Below are 18,575 nucleotides of genomic sequence, written 5' to 3'. Positions count from 1 at the left end.
GTGTGGTCCTGTTCGTGTGCAGTGAGTGTTGACTCCGCTAAGATTCGGTGGCCTCAGATGGCTTCCCACAACAAAGGCTCCCGTTGACCGGTGGCCTGCGTCCAGGAGCAGGAGCAGCACACTGCGAGTAGGCTGGTGCAAGTCGTCATTGCTGGGCCTGAGTTTCCCGATTGGCTGAGCCGAGCCCCACTTTGCAGGGAAGGAGGTGCACTTGCTAAAAGCTCGTGCCACTGTGAGCGGACGCCCAGCGAACACTTTCTCAGGTCTGCTATCAAAGGGTCGTGTCCAGATAGGCGTGATCTTAGACAGAACACAGATGGACTTCTAATAGTTATGCATTTATTTTCATGTGGAATAGGAAAACTATCAACATGTGATTGCATGGATATACTGTTCAGCACAAAATTAAAATTGGAAGTGAGTAAAAAAAAAAAGAATGTTGATTTAAAGAAAATGTTAAGGAAATAGCAGAATATGAGGTCCTTGGTTATGACAGTTGTGAAGGTGGTATGAGAACGCCTGGCGTTTGGGACTCGCTGCTCTCAGCTTCCGGCAAGAAGCCGAGCTCTGCTCTGAAGGCCCTGGGGGGCTCTACAGAGAAGCCCGCCAGTACTTGGAGCCCCTGGTGCATCAAGACGACCCCAGGGAGGAAAGCACATCATAATTTGTTCGTGCCCTACAAAATGCCTTAGAAGTTACCAAGCAACAGAAGTGATTTTCCTTAAAGTAGAAGAATCTTCTAGGTGCATGCAGCCTTGAAGAGACAGTGGTCACAGGGCAGCCTGGGCGGGAGGGTCTGAGTGGGACTTTGGGAGATAACAGGAGGCTGAAGGGCCCCCCTCCTGCCTGGCACTGTCCTGAAGGAGTACGTGTGTGTGTGTGTGTGTGTGTGTGTGTGTGTGTGTGTGTGTGTGTGTGTGTGTACATGCGCGCACGTGAGGGTGGGGGTACCTGCCCCAGTCAAGGCTGCAGGAAGGACGCTCAGAGCACCTGCACCCTGTTCCCGGCAAACAACAGGCACTTCTTCAATGTCACCTGACCAGCACACGGGAAAGTCAGTGTAGTTCACCCTTTTCTCCTGCCCCTGCACTTCAGGTTCACAGTGGGGCCTGGGCCCCATGTCCCCCAAGTGAGAAGCCCATGGCCATACCACTGCCAGGTCACATTCTTGTGTATTTATGAATAAGTGGAAGACATTTTCTATTAAGATACAACACCCCCCCAAAAATCCAAAGAATGTTTCCCATCATTTAAACCTCAGTATTTAAAGAAAAAAGGACTTTTTAAGGGACCTTGGAGTTTAACTCCAACAGTTCAGTTCTGCAAGCCAGAGCTGATCTCAGCATCCCTTATGGGGCAGCTAAAGTGTCATTGCTGGGATACAGGGTGACACCTCAGCCTTGGAAATGGGGGGTCAAGGCCAGCGTGTAAGAGGGGCCAGAGCCTCAATCACGGTCACGCCGGATGTGATACAGTGCCCAGAGGTGGAAGGAAGAGGTGAAGGTTTGAGGGGCACTGGCTGCCAACCACCCACTGCTGAGCTGGGAGGAGGCTGGGGCTGGCGTGGGTCAGCTCCTGCATCCAGGACTTGATGGGCTGGTCCTTGTTGTGGCTCAGAAGGAACGTGTGCAAGAGCAGGTCTGGAAGGGAAACCGAGTCAGGAAGGGGACCCTGACGGGCTAGTGGTGGCTCAGGGCCCCGGGGCCCGGCAGGTGCCCTCAGCAGCACCCTGCAGCGCTCCGTTTCACGTGGCACGGCTTACAGAAGAGACGGTCATTCAGCGGGTAGCAGCCCTGGTCCGTGGGCTCCACAGACAGGAGGATCCTGCAGTCCTGTGGGGACAAGGGACATGGCGGCATTGGCTCTGGGTAGGAGCTCACCTAGTGTCTGCTGATGAAATTGAATGAATGAATGAATGGACTCCCTAAGGGCGAGGAAGGTGGTTTCTCCTTCCTGTTCTCCCAGCACACCTGGGCCAGGTCCCCACCAGGGAAGACAAGGCATACAGGGCTTTCGTCCACAGGGGGTTGTGAGTGATGACAGCAGAGTCAGCTGAGTGGAGATGTCTCCTGAGGGATCATGGAAAAGCCAGAGGAGCCTTAACAGCCGCCCAGCGGCCCCTTTCGGACGTAACCTCTGCGAGGCAGTGACCCCATTTCCAGCTAGATCCCACCCAGACCAGAGACTGGTGCACCGCAGGCGCGCAATACATATCTGCTGAGTGAATGTCTGAAACCAGCCCAGGCTTTCATCTCACAGAGGGGGAAACTGAGGTCCAGGGAGGAACGGGGTCTCCAGGCTCAGGATCCAGGGGTCTTTTCATTGCTCCACTTTCTGCACAGCTTCAACACTGGCACAAACTTTAAAATTCCAAATTCTCAGGTCACCAAAGGATTTCAGAGGGAGGAGGATGGGGGATTTGGAGCCCAGCCTGCTAAATTCACCATTCTGCCACAAGGCTGTACCTCATCTGAGCCCATCAGGGCACCCACTGGGGAGTAATAATGGGGACAATTAATGCCCAGAGGCGCAGTTCAGAGCATGGCTGGCATCCTCTGGAAGATGCATTAATCAGTTCAGAGGGGCTGGTCCCTACAGAGATAACGTTGGGCTCAGGGGTGCCATTCTGATCCAGCAAGGCCAGCAGAGGGCGCCCTCATGTGTCTCTTTTCTGCAACTGCACCTCGAGTCTCTCAAGGGCTATTTCAGGCCAGGCTCTGAGAGCTCAATGCCAAATGTAAAGTCCCAAAGGGGTACATGTGACCTCTTCTAAATTAGAATCAAGGGAGGAAACACCTTAACTATGACCAGGTCACACACTCAGGGAAGGAGCTGTAGGGTAGCAGAAAGCTGGCTAAACCCAGCCCAGACAAACAGGGGTTGGAATCACTTTTCTCAGCCTGAGTTTCCTCATCTTCAGTGAAGACAGTTACTCCCATCCCGTGAAATCGTCACAGGATTAATAAATAAGGTGATGTACATGAAAGCACTTTATAGATTAAAAATCACAACCCAGGTATAAAAGTATTGTTACCCCTCCAGCAATGGTGATCCATAACATGGACCACAATGAACAGGAATGATGAGAGGAGAGTGGACGGCACCTTGAAACCCATTTCTTTCCCTTCCTAAAGAAGCAGCACCCTCAGTCAGTTCCAGGCCGCTGTGGTTTGAGCCTGACCATCTGCAAAGTGACCGGAAGAGGCCCAACTCTGACTTTCTGCAGCAGCCCAAGGAAGGCTCATTCACAGGAGCCTTGGCCAAGCTGACCAAGGACAAGCAGGGAGGGGTTATTTGCTCACTAACCAGCCTCAGGGAAATGCAAATTGCCAGTGGACCTAATGAGGGCTGGGGTGGTGATAACAGCACTTGACTTTCCTTGTTGTTCTTTCAAGATGCGTTATCAGTCGGACTTTGGCCTCTAACAAGGAAACATAATTATGAAGCAATCTGTCAACTTCTGGACCAAGCTCCCTTGTCCCACTTAGTGAAAACAGCCCCTTGGTTCCATGTTTCTGTTTGAATAAATGGTTAGTTACTCACTGGCTGATTAAGAGATTTGCTCCAGAAGTCCCCACTTAGATGACACCCATAAAAGTTGCTCCCTTTGGCCCTGGCTGGTGTGGCTCAGTGGATTGAGCGCTGGCCTGTGAACTGAAAGGCTGGCAGTTTGATTCCCGCTCAGGGCACAGGCCTGGGTTGTGGGCCAGGTCCCTGGTTGGGGGCGTGCGAGAAGCAACTTTTCTCTCTCACACAACGATGTTTCTGTCTCCTTCCCTCCCCCTCTCTCTAAAAATAAGTAAAGATCTTTTTAAAAAAACCACACTTAAAAAAGTTTCTATCTTTGTCGCCATCATCAGAGAAGACAGAAACAGGGCTAACCATATAATTTGCAGGATCCAGGGCAAAATGAAAATACACAGCCCCTTGTTCAAAATTTCAGAATTTCAAGACGGTGACAGCAGAGCTTCAAAGCTTCTGAGTGCGGGGACCTGTGCCACTCCCCAAGCATTTCTTGCTGCGACTAGTGCACCAGCTTCAAACCAGCCTCCCCACCTCAGCCTCACACCTCCTTGCAGCCTGGAATCAACACTCCAGACACACCTAGGAACTTCCACTTCCTCTGATTCTTCAGGCTTGCTTACCCCAAAGTGGGTTTTTACAGGCCCTTGCCTCTTGGCTGGACCTCCTTTCGTCTCTCTGAATATCTCACCGACTCCTACTCATCCTGCAAGACCCAGGGTAAGCATCACTTTCTCTATAATCACCCTGGTTAAGCCTCCATCACTGCCTTTTTAGCCCCAACGCTGATTTATACACGTTCTTTCCCAGCACACGGAAAGGACCGCCTATGGCGTGGGCTTGCCCAGCATCCCTTTCTTCTTTCCCAGGGTTGTACGAACTTCCCGACCCCAGGAGTTCTGAATCATAGCCTCTGGCCAGTGATTGGTCCAGAGCGGGCATGTGACCCACATGGGCCAATCAGAAGCCTCTTTGGGCCTGAACGGGATCCCAGGATGCGGTCTCTAAGCCAAAGGGTGTAAACCTGGCCCAGCCGTGGCCGCGCACTGGATCCCGCCTCCTCACAGAGGACGCAAGCTCACAGGAGGAGAAAATGCAGCAAACACACATAAAAAGGCAGAGCTGAGAAACGGAGAGAGAGCACCCTAACGATACCACTTGACATCATCAATGACATCTCCACGAGACTTCCCATGGTCTTGTGGAAAGCAGGCTGAGTTTCGTTTCTATCATTAAACCAAAGAGTTCTGATTAACAGACTCTGTTTATAATTATTTCCACTCTCAGGCGCTTCAGCTCTCGGAGAGTGAGCAACCTGAGAGCCGGGCCCCTACCCTGACTTGTCCCAGCCCAGGGTCCGGCCCCCGCAGGCTCTCCACCGGGCTTGTGCGGGCACCGAACACGACCGCAGCCCGTCGCTCAATCACTGCTCCACTCACCTCGCACCTGTAGCAGTTTTCATGGAAGTTTCTTCCCATGCACTCGATTTTGAAGGCATCCTTGCCGTCTCGGGGGATGATGGGATTCTCACAGATGCTGCACACAGGGGCGAATTTCCTAGAGGGAAAGGAAGCCACACTCGGGAGGCGTTCGCGCCGACAACCACAGAAATTAGCCGTCAGCGCCGGGTCTGGCTCTAATTCACCTCCCAGAGCTATTTCAGACCTGTTGTTACGCGACTGCACCTGGAGCGACAACCACAAAGGCCTATTGCTCCCTGGCAGGAGCGGAAGGAGAGACAGGTATAATTAGAAGTGGCTTCCCAGGGTATAATTAGCCCGAGGCAAGGAAGTATCGCCGATGTCAGATTTTGAGAAAGCAGACACATCTCCTGTGACTTCAGCGGGGTGGGGCCCTTTCATTTGTCTCGTATCATAAGTCACTGCTTTTTCTTCTTCCTCCTCTTCTCTTTCTTTTTAACAGAAACGTCTGTCTCTCCCTATGGGACATGCCTCTGTCTACTGCTTCTTATGGCACTGTGGTCTGGGGGCTGAGAGCAAGGCCCCAAAATTCAGGCTGATGGGGGTTTGAGCCGTAGGTTCCATCCTTAGCAGCTGGGAGACTTTGGGTACTTAGCTGCTGCACGCCTCAGTTTCCACATTTGGTAAAACGGAACCCTTAACAATACCTGCCTGATAGAGGTGATGTGTACATGCCTCAAGGCCTGATTCAGTAAGCTCTCTATTTTTAATCCACTGCTAAATTAGTTTTGAGGATGAAATGGCCTAACCTGAGTGGAGTGCCTGGCAGACTCGGTTTCTTCAGGACAGCTTCCCCCTCAGACCCCAGAACTCGGGGCTCAGCTCCCCACCAGCCCCTGGGACTTGGGCTCAGCTCCCCACCAGCCCCTGGGATTTGGGCTCAGCTCCCCCCTCAGACCCCAGGACTCAGGCTCATCTCCCCACCAGCCCTTGGGATTTGGGCTCAGCTACCCCCTCAGACCCCAGGACTCAGGCTCAGCTCCCCACCAGCCCCCAGAACTTGGGATCAGCTCCCCACCAGCCCCTGGGACTTGGGCTCAGCTCCCCACCAGCCCCCGGGATTTGGGCTCAGCTCCCAACCAGCCCCCGGTTCTTGGGCTCAGCTCCCCCCAGCCCCCAGGACTCGGGCTTAGCTCCCCACCAGCCCTTGGGACTCTGGCTCAGCTCCTCCGTTCTGCCCAGTCCCACCCTGTCCTCCTGCCCGCCCCAGGGCCCAGACCCTTGTGGTACCTATAGAAGTCGTCCAGGCAGTACACCTCATTCTGGCTGTCCAGGGCGAAGCTCTCGTCCCCGATGCACCGGGCACAGGTCACACATGTGAAGCAGGCTGGGTGGAAGGCCCTCCCCAGGGCCCTGATGATGTGTTCTCGGACCACCTCGCCACACTTGCCGCACTTCTCCAGGGTGTCCTGGGACACGGGGCCATGGTCTCAGAGCCATTCACACACCTGTGCCCACTCCAGGCCACAAGGGGCTTCTGACCAGCTCAGAAGGGGCCCAGGAGGCCAGGGGTACAGGTGGGGAGTTCTAATTCATACAATTGGCCTGTAACTACTGTCCCCAAACCTACACCACTACTTAAATGGATTAAGCTTGGCCTTGTGTCCTTAGCCTACAGTGAGGAATCCCGCCACAAAGCTATGACAGAACGTTTTATTACTAGGAAATGCTGAGGCCAGTGTCCACTAGGGCCCATAGAAGAAATTTATTTTAAATCTCGGAGTCAGGAAAAAGAATTCCTGGAGAAGCTGGTGTGCTTTTTATCTTTTAGACAATAAACCTTGAAACTCTTTCCCTTTTCCATTTGCCCCCTTGGAAGCTCAGAGTCAAATTCCACATACCAGTTTTAGGAATAATTGTAGGGAGTCTTTTATTCATATATTTTGGGGTACTACTAACTTTCTCTTTGGTCTCGTCTCACTTTCTACTGTGATTTTCCTCTGTTCTAGTTTATTTTACATCCCATAATATTATATATATTCTTTTTTAAAAAATTGTTTTATGGGATAAGAACACTTAACATGAGATCTACACTTTCAAAAAAATTTTTACATGTCCAAGATTATTGTTGACTGTAGGTATATGTGCAATCTTATAATCTTATAAACTACCTCAGATCCATTCGGGAATGAGGAGGGATGAGAGACAGACAGACAGACAGACATCACTGAGGCAGAGCGACAGGCTTCCCTCTAACCAGTCCATCTTTCTCCTGGACATCTCTCTCCCCCTTCCTGTGCTCCTGTTCATTTTAACCTGATTGCACCTGACAGGCGTATTTTGGGGGGAGGGGGCACCACTTTCCCTTCCCTCCCTTCCCGGGGCAGCCCTTCTCTCCCCAGCACACTGCCCAAGTCCCTCCTGGCTGCTTCCAGCTCTAAACTCCCTCCCCCTTTCCCCCTGCCCCCCCTTAGTGCCTCACCCCTACCCAGCTCCAAGCTGAGGGAGAAGGGTAAGGACATGCCCCACTGTCACACTGATGGGGCTGGAGGGGTGGGGCAGCCTGGCTCCTTTCTCCTTTCGCAGCGCCTTCTGCCTGTGATCAGATCATTCTGGCTTCTCTAGATAGTCCCGAGTCCTCATTCTCGGTCCTCGAACCAGTCATTTTCCAACTTCACTGTATACCAGAATCGCTTGAGAGACTTGTTAACATGCAGATTACCAGGTGCCGCCCATTCAGGAGGACAAGGCGAGGCCTACGTCTGTGGGTTGTCTGTACACCACACTGCGACACGCCACCACACGCCGCCGGAGAGGCAGCAATTTCAATCCCTTGGCTCCCAGACCGCATGTGGTACCCAGAGGTGCCACAGTCCCACCCCCTTCAGAGCCTGCTTCAGAACTGCGTGGCTCTAGGGGAGAGCGCAAGACCGCGGGCAGGCCCCAGACCTCAACTGGCCTGGGAAACAAGCCCAGCGCCACCACCTTCTGGAGCATGGCTTTGGCTGACAGGTGAGTGACAGCCCCGAAGATATCCAGGCCCTAACCCCTGGCACCTGACTTTGTTTGCAGACGTGACTGACCTCGAGATAGGGAAAGTATCCTAGATTATGCAGGTGGGCCCCAAATGCCGTCCTAAACGTTGCTGTAAGAGGGAGGCAAAGGGAGACTTGACAGGGAAAGAAACATGATACTGAAGCAAGATGCGACCCTGCTGACTTTGAAAATGAACAAAGGAGCCAAGGAATGCAAGGAATGCAGAGTTAGAAGCTGGCAAAGGCAAGGAAATGGATCCTCCCTCCCCTGGACTTTGGGGGCGAGGGATAGAGCTCAACACTTGGATTTGACTGATTTTGGACTTCTGACCTCCGGAACTGTAAGAGGGTAAACGAGTGCTGTTCGGTGCCACCAAGTTTGTGGTCATGTTACGGACGTCGCAGGAACATAATTCACCTTGGCTGAGCTCCTCTCCGTCTCTGAGCCTCAGCTTCCTCATCTGTGAGATGGGTCAGTGGTGCACACCTCCCAGGCGGTTGCGGGGAATGAAATACTGTAACATCTCCCAAGTGACCAGCTCAGAGCCTGGCACCTGGGAAAGTGCTGCAGGGGGTTACCTGGTAGCAGGGTTCGCAGAGGGGCCTCCCATCCTTCTGGTAGAAGCTCTGCCCGGCCAGCTGGCGGCGGCAGGTGCGGCACGTGAAGCACTGGGCATGGTACTGCCTCCTCATGGCTTCCACGGCCAGCTCTCGCGGGGACACAGTCTTGTGGCAGAAGGCACAGACGTCTGGGGTAGAAGAGTCACAGGTCATGACCCGCCCAGCCTGGGGGGACAGCACCCGGGTCACCACCCAGAACACGCCCAGAGTGCCAGGTCTCTGTCTCAAACCCCCGGGGCTCGTGAGTGTGACCTCGCCTCCTGAGGAGGGTCAGGAGGAGCAGTAAAAAGCAATGTGAATGGCCTTTGAAAAAAGACACAGGGTCAGGACAACAGGGTTGCCATCTGCAAAAAATTAAAGTCGGGGGGAGGCCTTCCTCATGACGCCTGACACACAGATCATTCCAAATGTATGGCAGATATGGAAAGGGGAACCATAAGATCACCAGGAGAAACCAGAGGAGACTTATTTTATAACCTGGGAGTAGCGAAGGCCTTTTGGTGCATGGCAAGCACTTACTGTTTATTAAATGAGTAACACACGGTGCTGGGGAGGCTGTGGGCAAACGGTCACACAGACCCTGCGGCCGGGAGTGTAGATCGGCAACCGGGCAAGAATATCCAAGTTACAGATGCACCCACCCTTTGGCCACAGTACTTTCTCTTCTAGGAATTTATCTCACAAACTTGCACCCAGGCAAAAGGACCCACGTGCAAGACAACTGATCCCAACCTTTTTATTTTTTGTTACAGCAAGAAGCCACGTAAGCACCCATTCACAGGCAACTGGTTAAATGCACATGGAAGGGTCCTGCTAAGGAATACGATGCAGCTATGAAAAAGAGTACGGAACCACTCCATGTTCTCATGTGGCATGAGCTCTAAGATGCACAAAGCAAGTGCAGAACCACACAGTTTGCTCCCATTTGAGGAAAAATGAGGGGAGGGCGGTGGATACGTATTTGTGTTTGCTGACAGATGCACAAATACATCTGAAAGGCCATGCAAGACGTTAACAAGGGAAGACTTCGCTGTATGCTTTCTATTTGGTACTATGTGGGGGTCTTACGTATTCAAACAAATTAAACAGTGACAAGAAATTCAAGGTGTTTTTGCTATCACAGCAAATGTGGTGATCAATTTTAAGTGGCTTCTAGCGCTAAAGGAAAAAAGGTTAAAGCAATAAAAATCAACATGTACAACTCTAAGACCCATCACTGAACTGTGAGCTGGGAAGACACCAACGGTCCCTACTGTCCTACTTCCCACCTGGAGGCTCAGGCCAGCCCGCTGAGGATGCCTGGGGACCCCCCAGTACCCTCCCAGCCCTGGGTCCATACCTGTGGACGTCTCTCTCTCAGGGAAACCAACAGGCTCGTCTGGGGGAGGTGGCAGCTCCTCCTCTGTGGGCCCCACAGAACTGAGCCGAGGCTGGAATGGAGGCCCCTCCGCCGGGGACTGTGAGACACAAGAGGTGGGGGAGGGCAGGAGAGAAGTCATCCAGTGGGGACCCCACACAGCCCTCAGCTCCGCCCCTCACAAGGCACAATTAGCCCTATGGTACAGAGGAGGAAACCGAGGCCCAGAGAAACACATGACCCAGTGAAGGTCACTCAGCAGGAAGGTTACAGAGGCGGCTGAAGCTCAGATCTCCCAGCTCCTTTCCTGGGTTCCTCCTACTTCTAAGGAAGCTGCTGCACCCAGGATTTTCCTTGGCCTGGAGTTCCTCCCATTTCTAAAGAAGCCTCTGTTATTAAGGGCAGAGGATTTAAAATGGGCTTCGTAGGCAGCATAAGTGACTCGGAATTGACCCAGAGAAATGTCTCCTCAGCACTGAAGGGGGGTACCTGATGGGGAAAAAGAGAGTGGCACCCCTTCTCCAAGAGCCTCAAAAAGCTTGGAGAGGGACTGCCCTCAAGCAGGAGAACTGATCAAACAATGTCCAGGCTTAAAATCCCTAAAGGGTCCAGGAAACTCAGACTCTCCCTCCCCTGGCCCCAGGGCTGCATCAGGGATCAAGGGGTCAGCAGTACCTGTGGTGGGGGTGGGGGTGGGGGCGGGGGCAGGTGCAGCTGCTCTAAGTCAGAAATGAGTGACTCCCCCGACAGGGCAGGGAGCATGTTGTCATTGTCAGGAGGCAGGTATGCCGCTGGGGGCGGCGGAGGTGGGAGGTCCAGGTCGGGGAGTCCATCCTCGCCATCCAGGACAGGAGGAGGAAGAGAACACCCTGCAACAGGAAGAGGAAGTTGTACAGCGCTAGGTAAGGGTGCAGGTCCAGAGTCACCCAGCCCTGGGTCCATCTCTGACTCTGCCACTGACTTGGTATGTGTCCTTAGGCAAGAGACTTAGTGTCTCTGAGTCTCAGTCTGCTCAGGTGGAAAATGGGTATCAGTTGCCTCGGGTTTTCGTGAAGATCATGTGATGATGCAGGTCAGGGTGCTGGTGTGCCCGAAATCCCTGCTAGAGGGCCCTTGTGGGGGTACAAGCAAAACCAAACCCTTAGGCTGCGGTTCTCAGAGGGGCTCCTGGGCCAGGGGCAGCATCTGGGACAGTGTTACTAGACACACAACTTGCAGAATCAGAAACTCTGGGGTGCAGCCCCGCCTCACAGATCCTAAGGAGCCCCGCAGGTGGTGCTGAAGTGCTGACATATGGGAACTACCACCTAGTTACGAAATAGATCCAGGTAATGTCCCTCAGGCTGGGTGATGCAGAACTGTCCCCAAAGGGTCTGACTGCCACCGCCTGAACCTGCAATTAACCTCCACAGACATCAGGGGTCTCCTGACTCCCGTTATGCGACAGTAAGCTAGAGGCTCCCCCTCAGAAATGCTCTCACTGCACCAAGCCCCAAAACATAAACCAGAACCAAACACAATCTAAGTGCGTCTCTAGGCTTAGTGTCCTTTTATAGGAAATTTGGAAGACAGAGGAGCGAGCTGGCTGAGACCACAAAGAAGCCCAAGGGACACATCAGCACGTTTCTGCAACAAGTCAGTGGCAGGGGCAAGAAAAAGGAGGGGTCTTCCTTGGAATTAAGAAACTTTAGAGAAATATGACCGCATGTGATGTTTATATCTGTCCTATCATAAAGTTGCCACCAACCACAGGGGTGGCTATTGAGCACGTGAAAAGCCTACACTGAGATGGGTTGGAAGTCTCAGGATGGAGAAAAAAATGTAAAATATCTCATAATCGCTTTTATAATAATCGCATGCTGAAATGATAATTTTTATATACTGGGTGGCATAACATATCATTAAAAAGTAATGTCACTTAGTTCTTTCTACTTTTGCCAGGGTGGATACTAGAAAACTTTACATACAAGGCTTGCATTTGTGCCTCACAATATATATATATATTTTTTTAAAAATAAATTTTAAAAATTAATTTATTTATTTTTAGAGAGAGGGGAAAGGAGAAAGAGAGGGAGAGAAATATCACTGTGTGGTGGCCTCTCACTAGCGCCCCCAACTGGGGACCTGACGTGCAACCTAGTCATGTGCCCTGACTGGGAATCGAACCAGCAACACTTGGCTTGCAGGCTGACGCTCAATCCACTGAGCCACACCAGCCAGGGCCACAATATATTTATTGGCAACTGCTGGTACTGACCTTATTGGATCCTCACTCGAAGGATGAGCCATCTCATTTAATTCTCATTTTGCATAAGGAAAAGCTAAAAGTTCTATTGGATGATATAGTTCAAAGGAAAGACAAGATATAAGGCAACCCGTTCATTCCACTACACTCCAATGTTAAAGGGCATTTTTATGACAATCCAGGGTAAATTAATTATGGGTCATATATTAGGTAATTATAAGGTATTCTTGTTGATTTTCACATTGTGGTTATGAAGAGGGAAAAAAAGGCCATATTTAGAGGTGCACCCTGAATGGGGGCTGAAATGACCTGATTACTGGCATTGCCTTTGAAATACTTAGAAGAGCCCTGACTGGTGTGGTCCAGCCGACTGGGTGCTGTTCCGCAAAGGGAAAGGTTGCTGGTTCGATTCCTGGTCAGGGCACCTACCTGGGCTATAGATCAGTCCCTGGCTGGGGGCATGTGAGAGGCAACCTGTCGATGTTTCTCGCACATCAACACTTCTCTCCCTCTCTTTCTCTCTCCCTTCCCCCCCTCTCTGAAAATAAATGAATAAATAAATAAATAAATCTTTAAAATACCTTAGAAGAAAAGTAAAGAAACAAAGAAAAGAAGAAAGGAAGAGGCAGAGGTAACAAATGTGGCAAAATCTTAGTCATTGTTGAAAGCAGACGTGGAATACACAGGGTTCCTTGTACTGTTCTCTCTCCTCCTGTGTGTTTCAAAGTCTCCTCTGTCTCTCTCTCTGTCTCTGTCTCTCTCTCTCTCTCACACACACACACACACACACACACAGCCCAACAGCAAACACACACAGGACAGGAGTGACATCGAGAGGGGTGGCCTTTCAACCTTTCCAGGGCTCCTGGCAGGCAGGGAAGAGGTGGGCTGGCGACTCCCCGAGCTCCTGCCTCAGCCCCAGGCCCTCCCTGTCCAGCCACACTATCCAGGAACCCCCACCCCTCCATGCTGCCTCAACAAGGGACTGCCCAGCTCCCCTGGAGAAGGAACTGGGGGGCCAGGAGAGAAGCCATAGCGCAGGGCTGTGAACACGCCCATGACAATCCTGTTCCTGCCACTAGACGGTGAACACGACTAGTAGTGCCCCGGGCGAAAGGACACCGAGTTGTCCACCAGCCTCCTGTCCCGGCCACACCAGGTAGGCCAGGCTCCACCCAGGTCGGACACCCCGCGCCCTGTCCCAGACGCTCATGGAGACAGATGGAAGTGCCCAGGCCCTGTCCCCTAAAGACCTGGGCTCTGGTCCCATTCTCTGCTCCTTCACGGGGCACCTCTCTGGGCTTCAGGTTTCCTGTCCATCTGATGCAGGTAATGGAGGCCTCCCTCTCCTTTATGCCCTGGGCCGAGGGGACTGTACAGACGGGAAGCTTGGTCTAGCCCTTTGAGCAGGCTGATCTGGGGGCTTGTTCAAATGCAGAGGGCTGGGCCCCGCCACAGAGCTTCTGATTCAGCAGGTTGGGGTTAAGTTCCTAGAATTCCCATCTTTGCAAAAGTTCCACATGCTGCTGGTTCAAAGGCCACACTAAGAAGGACTCCTCTGGTCAAGTCTCACCTGTTTCATGCCTTTGAACTAAACAATAGTTCTCCGAGTGTGGCCTCCAGACCAGAGCAGCGACATTACCTGGAAACATGTAAGAAACGCAAAGTCTTGGGCCCCACCGCAGACCTGCTGAATCAGAAGCACCAGGGTGGGGCCCAGCCGGCTGCCGCGTCTGAACAAGCCCCCAGGGATGCTGATGTCGCTGAAGTGTGAGAACCCACGCTCCAGAGGAGCGGATGAGTCAGGAACCAGAGCAGGAGACACGGCAGGTACTGAGGCCTCTCCCAGGACCTGCCTTAGGTTCTGAACAGGCTGTGACGGGTTGGCAGGTGTCAGTTAAGTGGGGAATTCGAGACAGGGACTGGAGGGCAGGGGGCAGGGGGGCAGAAAGGGGGCCGGGCCGAGTGAGGACGATGCTGTTCAGGTGACCGACAGCCGGAGGAGGGGGAGCAGCCTTTTCAAGAGAAGCCCAGAGAAAAGTGACTGACTAATAAGAGATCCATGGGGCTGGGTGAGTATCTAGTGCGGAGGGGGCAGGAGTGCGGGAAAGGTGGGGACTTCTGCCAGGATGAAAGGGATTCCTGAGGGGACAAGCGCCAGAAGAGGCATCAGATGACAGCCTGCTGTAGAGGTGGCTTTAAGCAGCTGGCAGGGCCCCAGGGCCCGCTTTTGTGTTCTGTAGCCAGACCGGAGTCACAACCAAGCCCCTCACTTAGAATGTACCTCACTCCAGCGAGGCTGAACCTCACATCCACCTAACTGGCAGGCAAAATGGCTGACCAGTCAGTGAAGGAAGGTCTGGTTTTGTTATCACACTCCCGGGACCTTCTGCCTGTTATTCTGATGACCCATGTAAACGTCCAGGGAATTTTGGCATCTAAATGGTATTTCTTGAGCCCCTTCTCCTACCCAGAAGGGATAGATATGATTTTCCCGTTGGATGACACGTCCTCATGTGTGACTCTCCGTCCTGGTTCTCCTGTGTGGAGAAGCAGCTGGACAAGGCTGTGTTCTTAGGGTGTGAGGTTAGGACAGAAAGACCAATGTGGGAGGTGGCGTCATAATGAAAGCACATGTTACATGAACATCCACATACTCCCATGCGTGTACACATGCAACCCCTTCTCTCGTCCCCTTCTGGCCTCCTGAAATTGGCATTTCCTGTTGGTCTCTAGGTGGGTTCTGTGGTAGTGGCTGCACAGGGGTCCTCTAGGCCAGCAGGTGAGTGGCTAGACACCTGGGGGATTCTCACCCTCAGTGTCTCAGTGCCTCTTTGTTCCAGCTGGTGCCCTGAGAGGCAGCGAGCCGTCCGCCTCCCTCAGGTCCCTGGCTGTCGTCCTTCATCGCTGCTACTCAACCCAGCAGCTGAGACTTTCCGTGGAAGTCACAGGGAGACCGGATTGGATGACTCTTGTCAACAAGGCAGCAGGGTCAGCTCAGACCAGGCATAACGTAAAAGGACAGTCACTTGTGAAGTATCCATCCTGCAATGGATGCTTCACATACATGACCACATTTCCATTTTCCAGAGGCAGAAACCAAGCGAGGAAACAGCTTATCTCAGATCACACAGCCAGAGAATAGCAGACAGAGCCCAGAGTAGGGAAAATCACCTTTCAGGTCCTTCTACTTGCCAAATTCATTCCTGCCCCAGGGCCTTAGCACTTGCTGTTCCCACTGTCCTTCAAGGTCACCACCACCACCAGCTCCACCCTGTCATTCAGGTCTTAGCTGAATGTCACCTCTTTAGAGAAGCCATTCTGCCCACCCCACAAAAAGTTGTATCTCCTTACCTCTTCAGTGTGTTTTATTCCTGTACGGCACTTGTGTCTTCCTGACATTATATTTTATATTTTTATTATCTGTTTCCCTCACTGGGACTAAGTTTCATACAGACTGAAAGTTTTGTCTCTTTGCTCGTGTCCTGTGTCTGGCCCAGAATAATAACAGGTAACATATTTAACACTTCTTATGTGATAGGTGCTGGGCTAAACATATGCATTAACTCATGTAACCCTCACAACCTCCCTTTGACAAAGGTACTATCATTATCCTTATTACCACAGATTAGGAGATTGAGGAAGAGAGATTAGGTGTCTTGCCAACATCACATAGCCAAGAAGTGTAGGAGCCAGGATTCAAACCCAGGCAGATGGGTTTCAGAGTCTCCCTGGCACATAGTAGGTGTCTGATGAATGAATGAACGAATGATCTCAGAGCTTGCCCCCACCCCCCGACCCCCACCCAGTCCTCACTCTTACCTCCATTGGAGAGCTGAGGAGGGGCAGCTGGTACTGTGGCCGCAGCCCTGCCAGAGGGTGTCCAGGGGCCGGGCCTCCCCGCCGAGCCCGCGCTCGGTGCCTTCGTGGGGGCAGGGGATTCCCAGGGGCAACCAGGCCGGGCCTCACAAGCCGCCCGTCTCACTTCCTCAACCACAGCCTCATCTCGGCGTGGGGGTGCCAAGGTGATAAAGACAGACGAGGCGACCCGCTTCTGAGGTTTTGAGGCCATTGCCACAGCTCCTGGTGGGGCTGGGGGGCAGAGTGGAAGTTGGGCTCAGGCAAGGCCAGGGCACAGGGTGCACACCACCCGGACCACAGCCCCCTCCCCTCACGCACGGAGCCTTCCTCCTCCTAAGGAGACAGAAACAGCCACCTCACTGAGGCAGTGAGACCCAGCCCAGCAGACGGAGGGGCTGGGGATGTCCTTAGGGTGAGGGCGAGGGTTTACCAGGTGACTCGGCTACAGGGTGGGACCCAGCAGTCCTGATTGCTGCTTCCCGAGCCTGCACACCTAGGGGGGCAAAGGGCAACCCTGCCCTGCTCACCTCAGGAAATGATTAATTTCCCTCCACTAAGAAGGGAGAGGAAGGAGCAGCTCTTCCAGCTCCCGACCTGAGTAAGGCTGACTGCCGTCCCAGCCCAGGGTCACACCCCAAGTTACCTCCCTCACCTGGGATCCTGACTGCCCTGGGAGAGCTGAAGTCCCCAAGGTTCAGGCCAGCTCCTCCAAGGCGGGGGGGGTGGATATACAGCCTGAACCATTCAGAGCCTCAGGACTGGCCTCCAGGAGACAGAGGGGACAGAAAAATCAAAGCTACCATTTCCCAAGACCCACTCTGTCTTAAGCACTCCCTGCCCATTAACTCATAAATTCTCCCAACACAGCTGAGGCAGAGGCACTATTACTGTCCCCATCTTACAGATGAGGAAACCGAGGCAGAGGTGAAGCCCCTTGCTCAGGGTCATACAGCAGCACAGCTGGGATTTGAACCCAGAGCCCACGCTCTTGGCCGCTTGGCCCTGCTGCCCTCTCTGGCCGAGTCCACAAGCCAGCATCCTCTTCTCCACAAGTGGCCTCCACACCCAGTCAATTCTTGATTCTTTTGCTGGAATCACTCACTCTGTCCCATTCCCAAAACTGCAGCCCAAAATCTCAACGGGCTCCAATCCTGCCCCCTACCCTGTCCCTAGAGTGATCTCTCTAGAATGTAAGGCTGTTTCTCCTCTATTGAAAAGTCTTCCATGGCTCCCTACTACCTCGAAGATAAGGTCCCAAATCCCCCTGGCCCCAACCTCCTCACTGACCACCCTGGCCCACGCACCATCCTGGACTGCCTTTCTCCCTCACCTGCCCTGGAGTCTTGTCTGCCACCTGCTTTTCCTCCCTCGCTCCACCACAAGGTGAGTTTCAGTTTTTCCTCAGAGGCCCAGCTCAAACATTACCTCCTCCGTCCATGAAGCCTCCCGTTTCCCGACCCTTCCCCCGGGGCAGTCGTCTGCTTTCACAGGGCGATGACAGCCGGTCACAGGGCACGCTGGCTCACTGTCACCATGTCTGTCCCTCCCCCCACCACAAGTAAGCACGTGTGCCATCAGCTGTGTCTGGGACCTCTGTGTGACCTGAGCCCAGCACACAGTATAGGCAGCAGAGCCTGGGGCTGGCAGCAGGGCAGTGCCCTGACAAGGGAAAGCCCATTTGTCACTTCTCAGGTGGTTCCTGTAGACAGTAGCCTCCAGGGCCAAGGCTGAGGTGGGGCCACGGGGTGGGGCCAGTCAACAGCCCACACTTGGCCCTTTTTCTATCTCACTCTCTCCCTGGGTCACCCTGACATGGCCCCAAAGCCCAGCCCATAGGTTCCTGGGGAGGACAGAAAACAGGGACCCAGAGAGTGAACCTTGGGACACAGGTGGGCAGGGGGTGAACACCCTGACGGATCCTAATGGTGGACTTGGAGCCCAAGTAGCCACCCAAAGGCCTCCCTCCATATAAGTCCAGCTGGCCATGGTGGTGGGCCATCTTGGTGAGTGACGGAAAATAATAACAAAAACAACATCATATGCTTGTAAATTCCTCTTAAGTTGGTTTATATGTTTGGTTAAAATGTATCACTCAGTCTGATTAAAAAAAAAAAAACCTGTTCCAAAAACCGAAACCATATTTGAAGAGAGCCTTACAAGTTCTCTAAAGTATTTCTGTTTCTTGTTTTGTAAGTGATGTTTGGAAGTACATATGCTTATATTGGCTGCCATAGCCTTTGGTTTTATACTTTGCTACACATTTCATTATCTATTTTTATAAACAATTTTCAGAGTGCCTTTGAGATTTCAATACAAGAAACCACAACAAGGGCACTGGCTGATAAAGCGCTTGCTGTGTGCCAGGCACTGTGCCAGGGCTTTCCGTGCCTCCCGACTCCCCTAATCCTCACACAGCCCGTTCGGGCCCCCCTTTACAGGTGGGCCAGCGAGGCCCCAAGAGGCTCAGTGACTTTTCCAGCCCTCTGAGGCAGACTCGTGTTCTAATGGAACAC

The 18,575-nt window shown here is 52.7% G+C and overlaps 1 protein-coding gene across 1 annotated transcript; it reads right to left on the bottom strand.

Annotated features, from left to right (window-relative positions):
• Positions 1 to 1,682: 1,682 nt before the first annotated feature.
• Positions 1,683 to 17,668, bottom strand: FBLIM1 (filamin binding LIM protein 1). The gene is made up of 8 exons (XM_090268652.1): positions 17,488 to 17,668; positions 16,024 to 16,293; positions 10,632 to 10,825; positions 9,939 to 10,056; positions 8,558 to 8,727; positions 6,234 to 6,412; positions 4,962 to 5,079; positions 1,683 to 1,832 (listed from the first exon to the last, which is right to left on the bottom strand). Exons 1-8 carry the CDS (start codon positions 17,498 to 17,500, stop codon positions 1,719 to 1,721), a joined length of 1,176 nt encoding a protein of 391 aa, XP_090124778.1. The 5' UTR covers positions 17,501 to 17,668; the 3' UTR covers positions 1,683 to 1,718.
• Positions 17,669 to 18,575: the final 907 nt, after the last annotated feature.

This window comes from Furipterus horrens, unplaced genomic scaffold (genome assembly GCF_987537825.1).
Source record: "Furipterus horrens unplaced genomic scaffold, mFurHor1.1.pri manual_scaffold_3, whole genome shotgun sequence".
Lineage (NCBI taxonomy): Eukaryota > Metazoa > Chordata > Mammalia > Chiroptera > Furipteridae > Furipterus > Furipterus horrens.
This window is presented reverse-complemented; position numbering and strand designations above follow the sequence as displayed.

What these genes read in the sequence shown, in the direction of transcription:
- FBLIM1 (XM_090268652.1), bottom strand. An exon ending in TGAGAGAGAGACGTCCACAG is followed by an intron (nt 8,728 to 9,938) that starts GTATGGACCCAG and finishes CTTCTACCCCAG; the next exon opens with ACGTCTGTGCCTTCTGCCAC. An exon ending in AAAACTGCTACAGGTGCGAG is followed by an intron (nt 1,833 to 4,961) that starts GTGAGTGGAGCA and finishes TTGTCCCCACAG; the next exon opens with GACTGCAGGATCCTCCTGTC.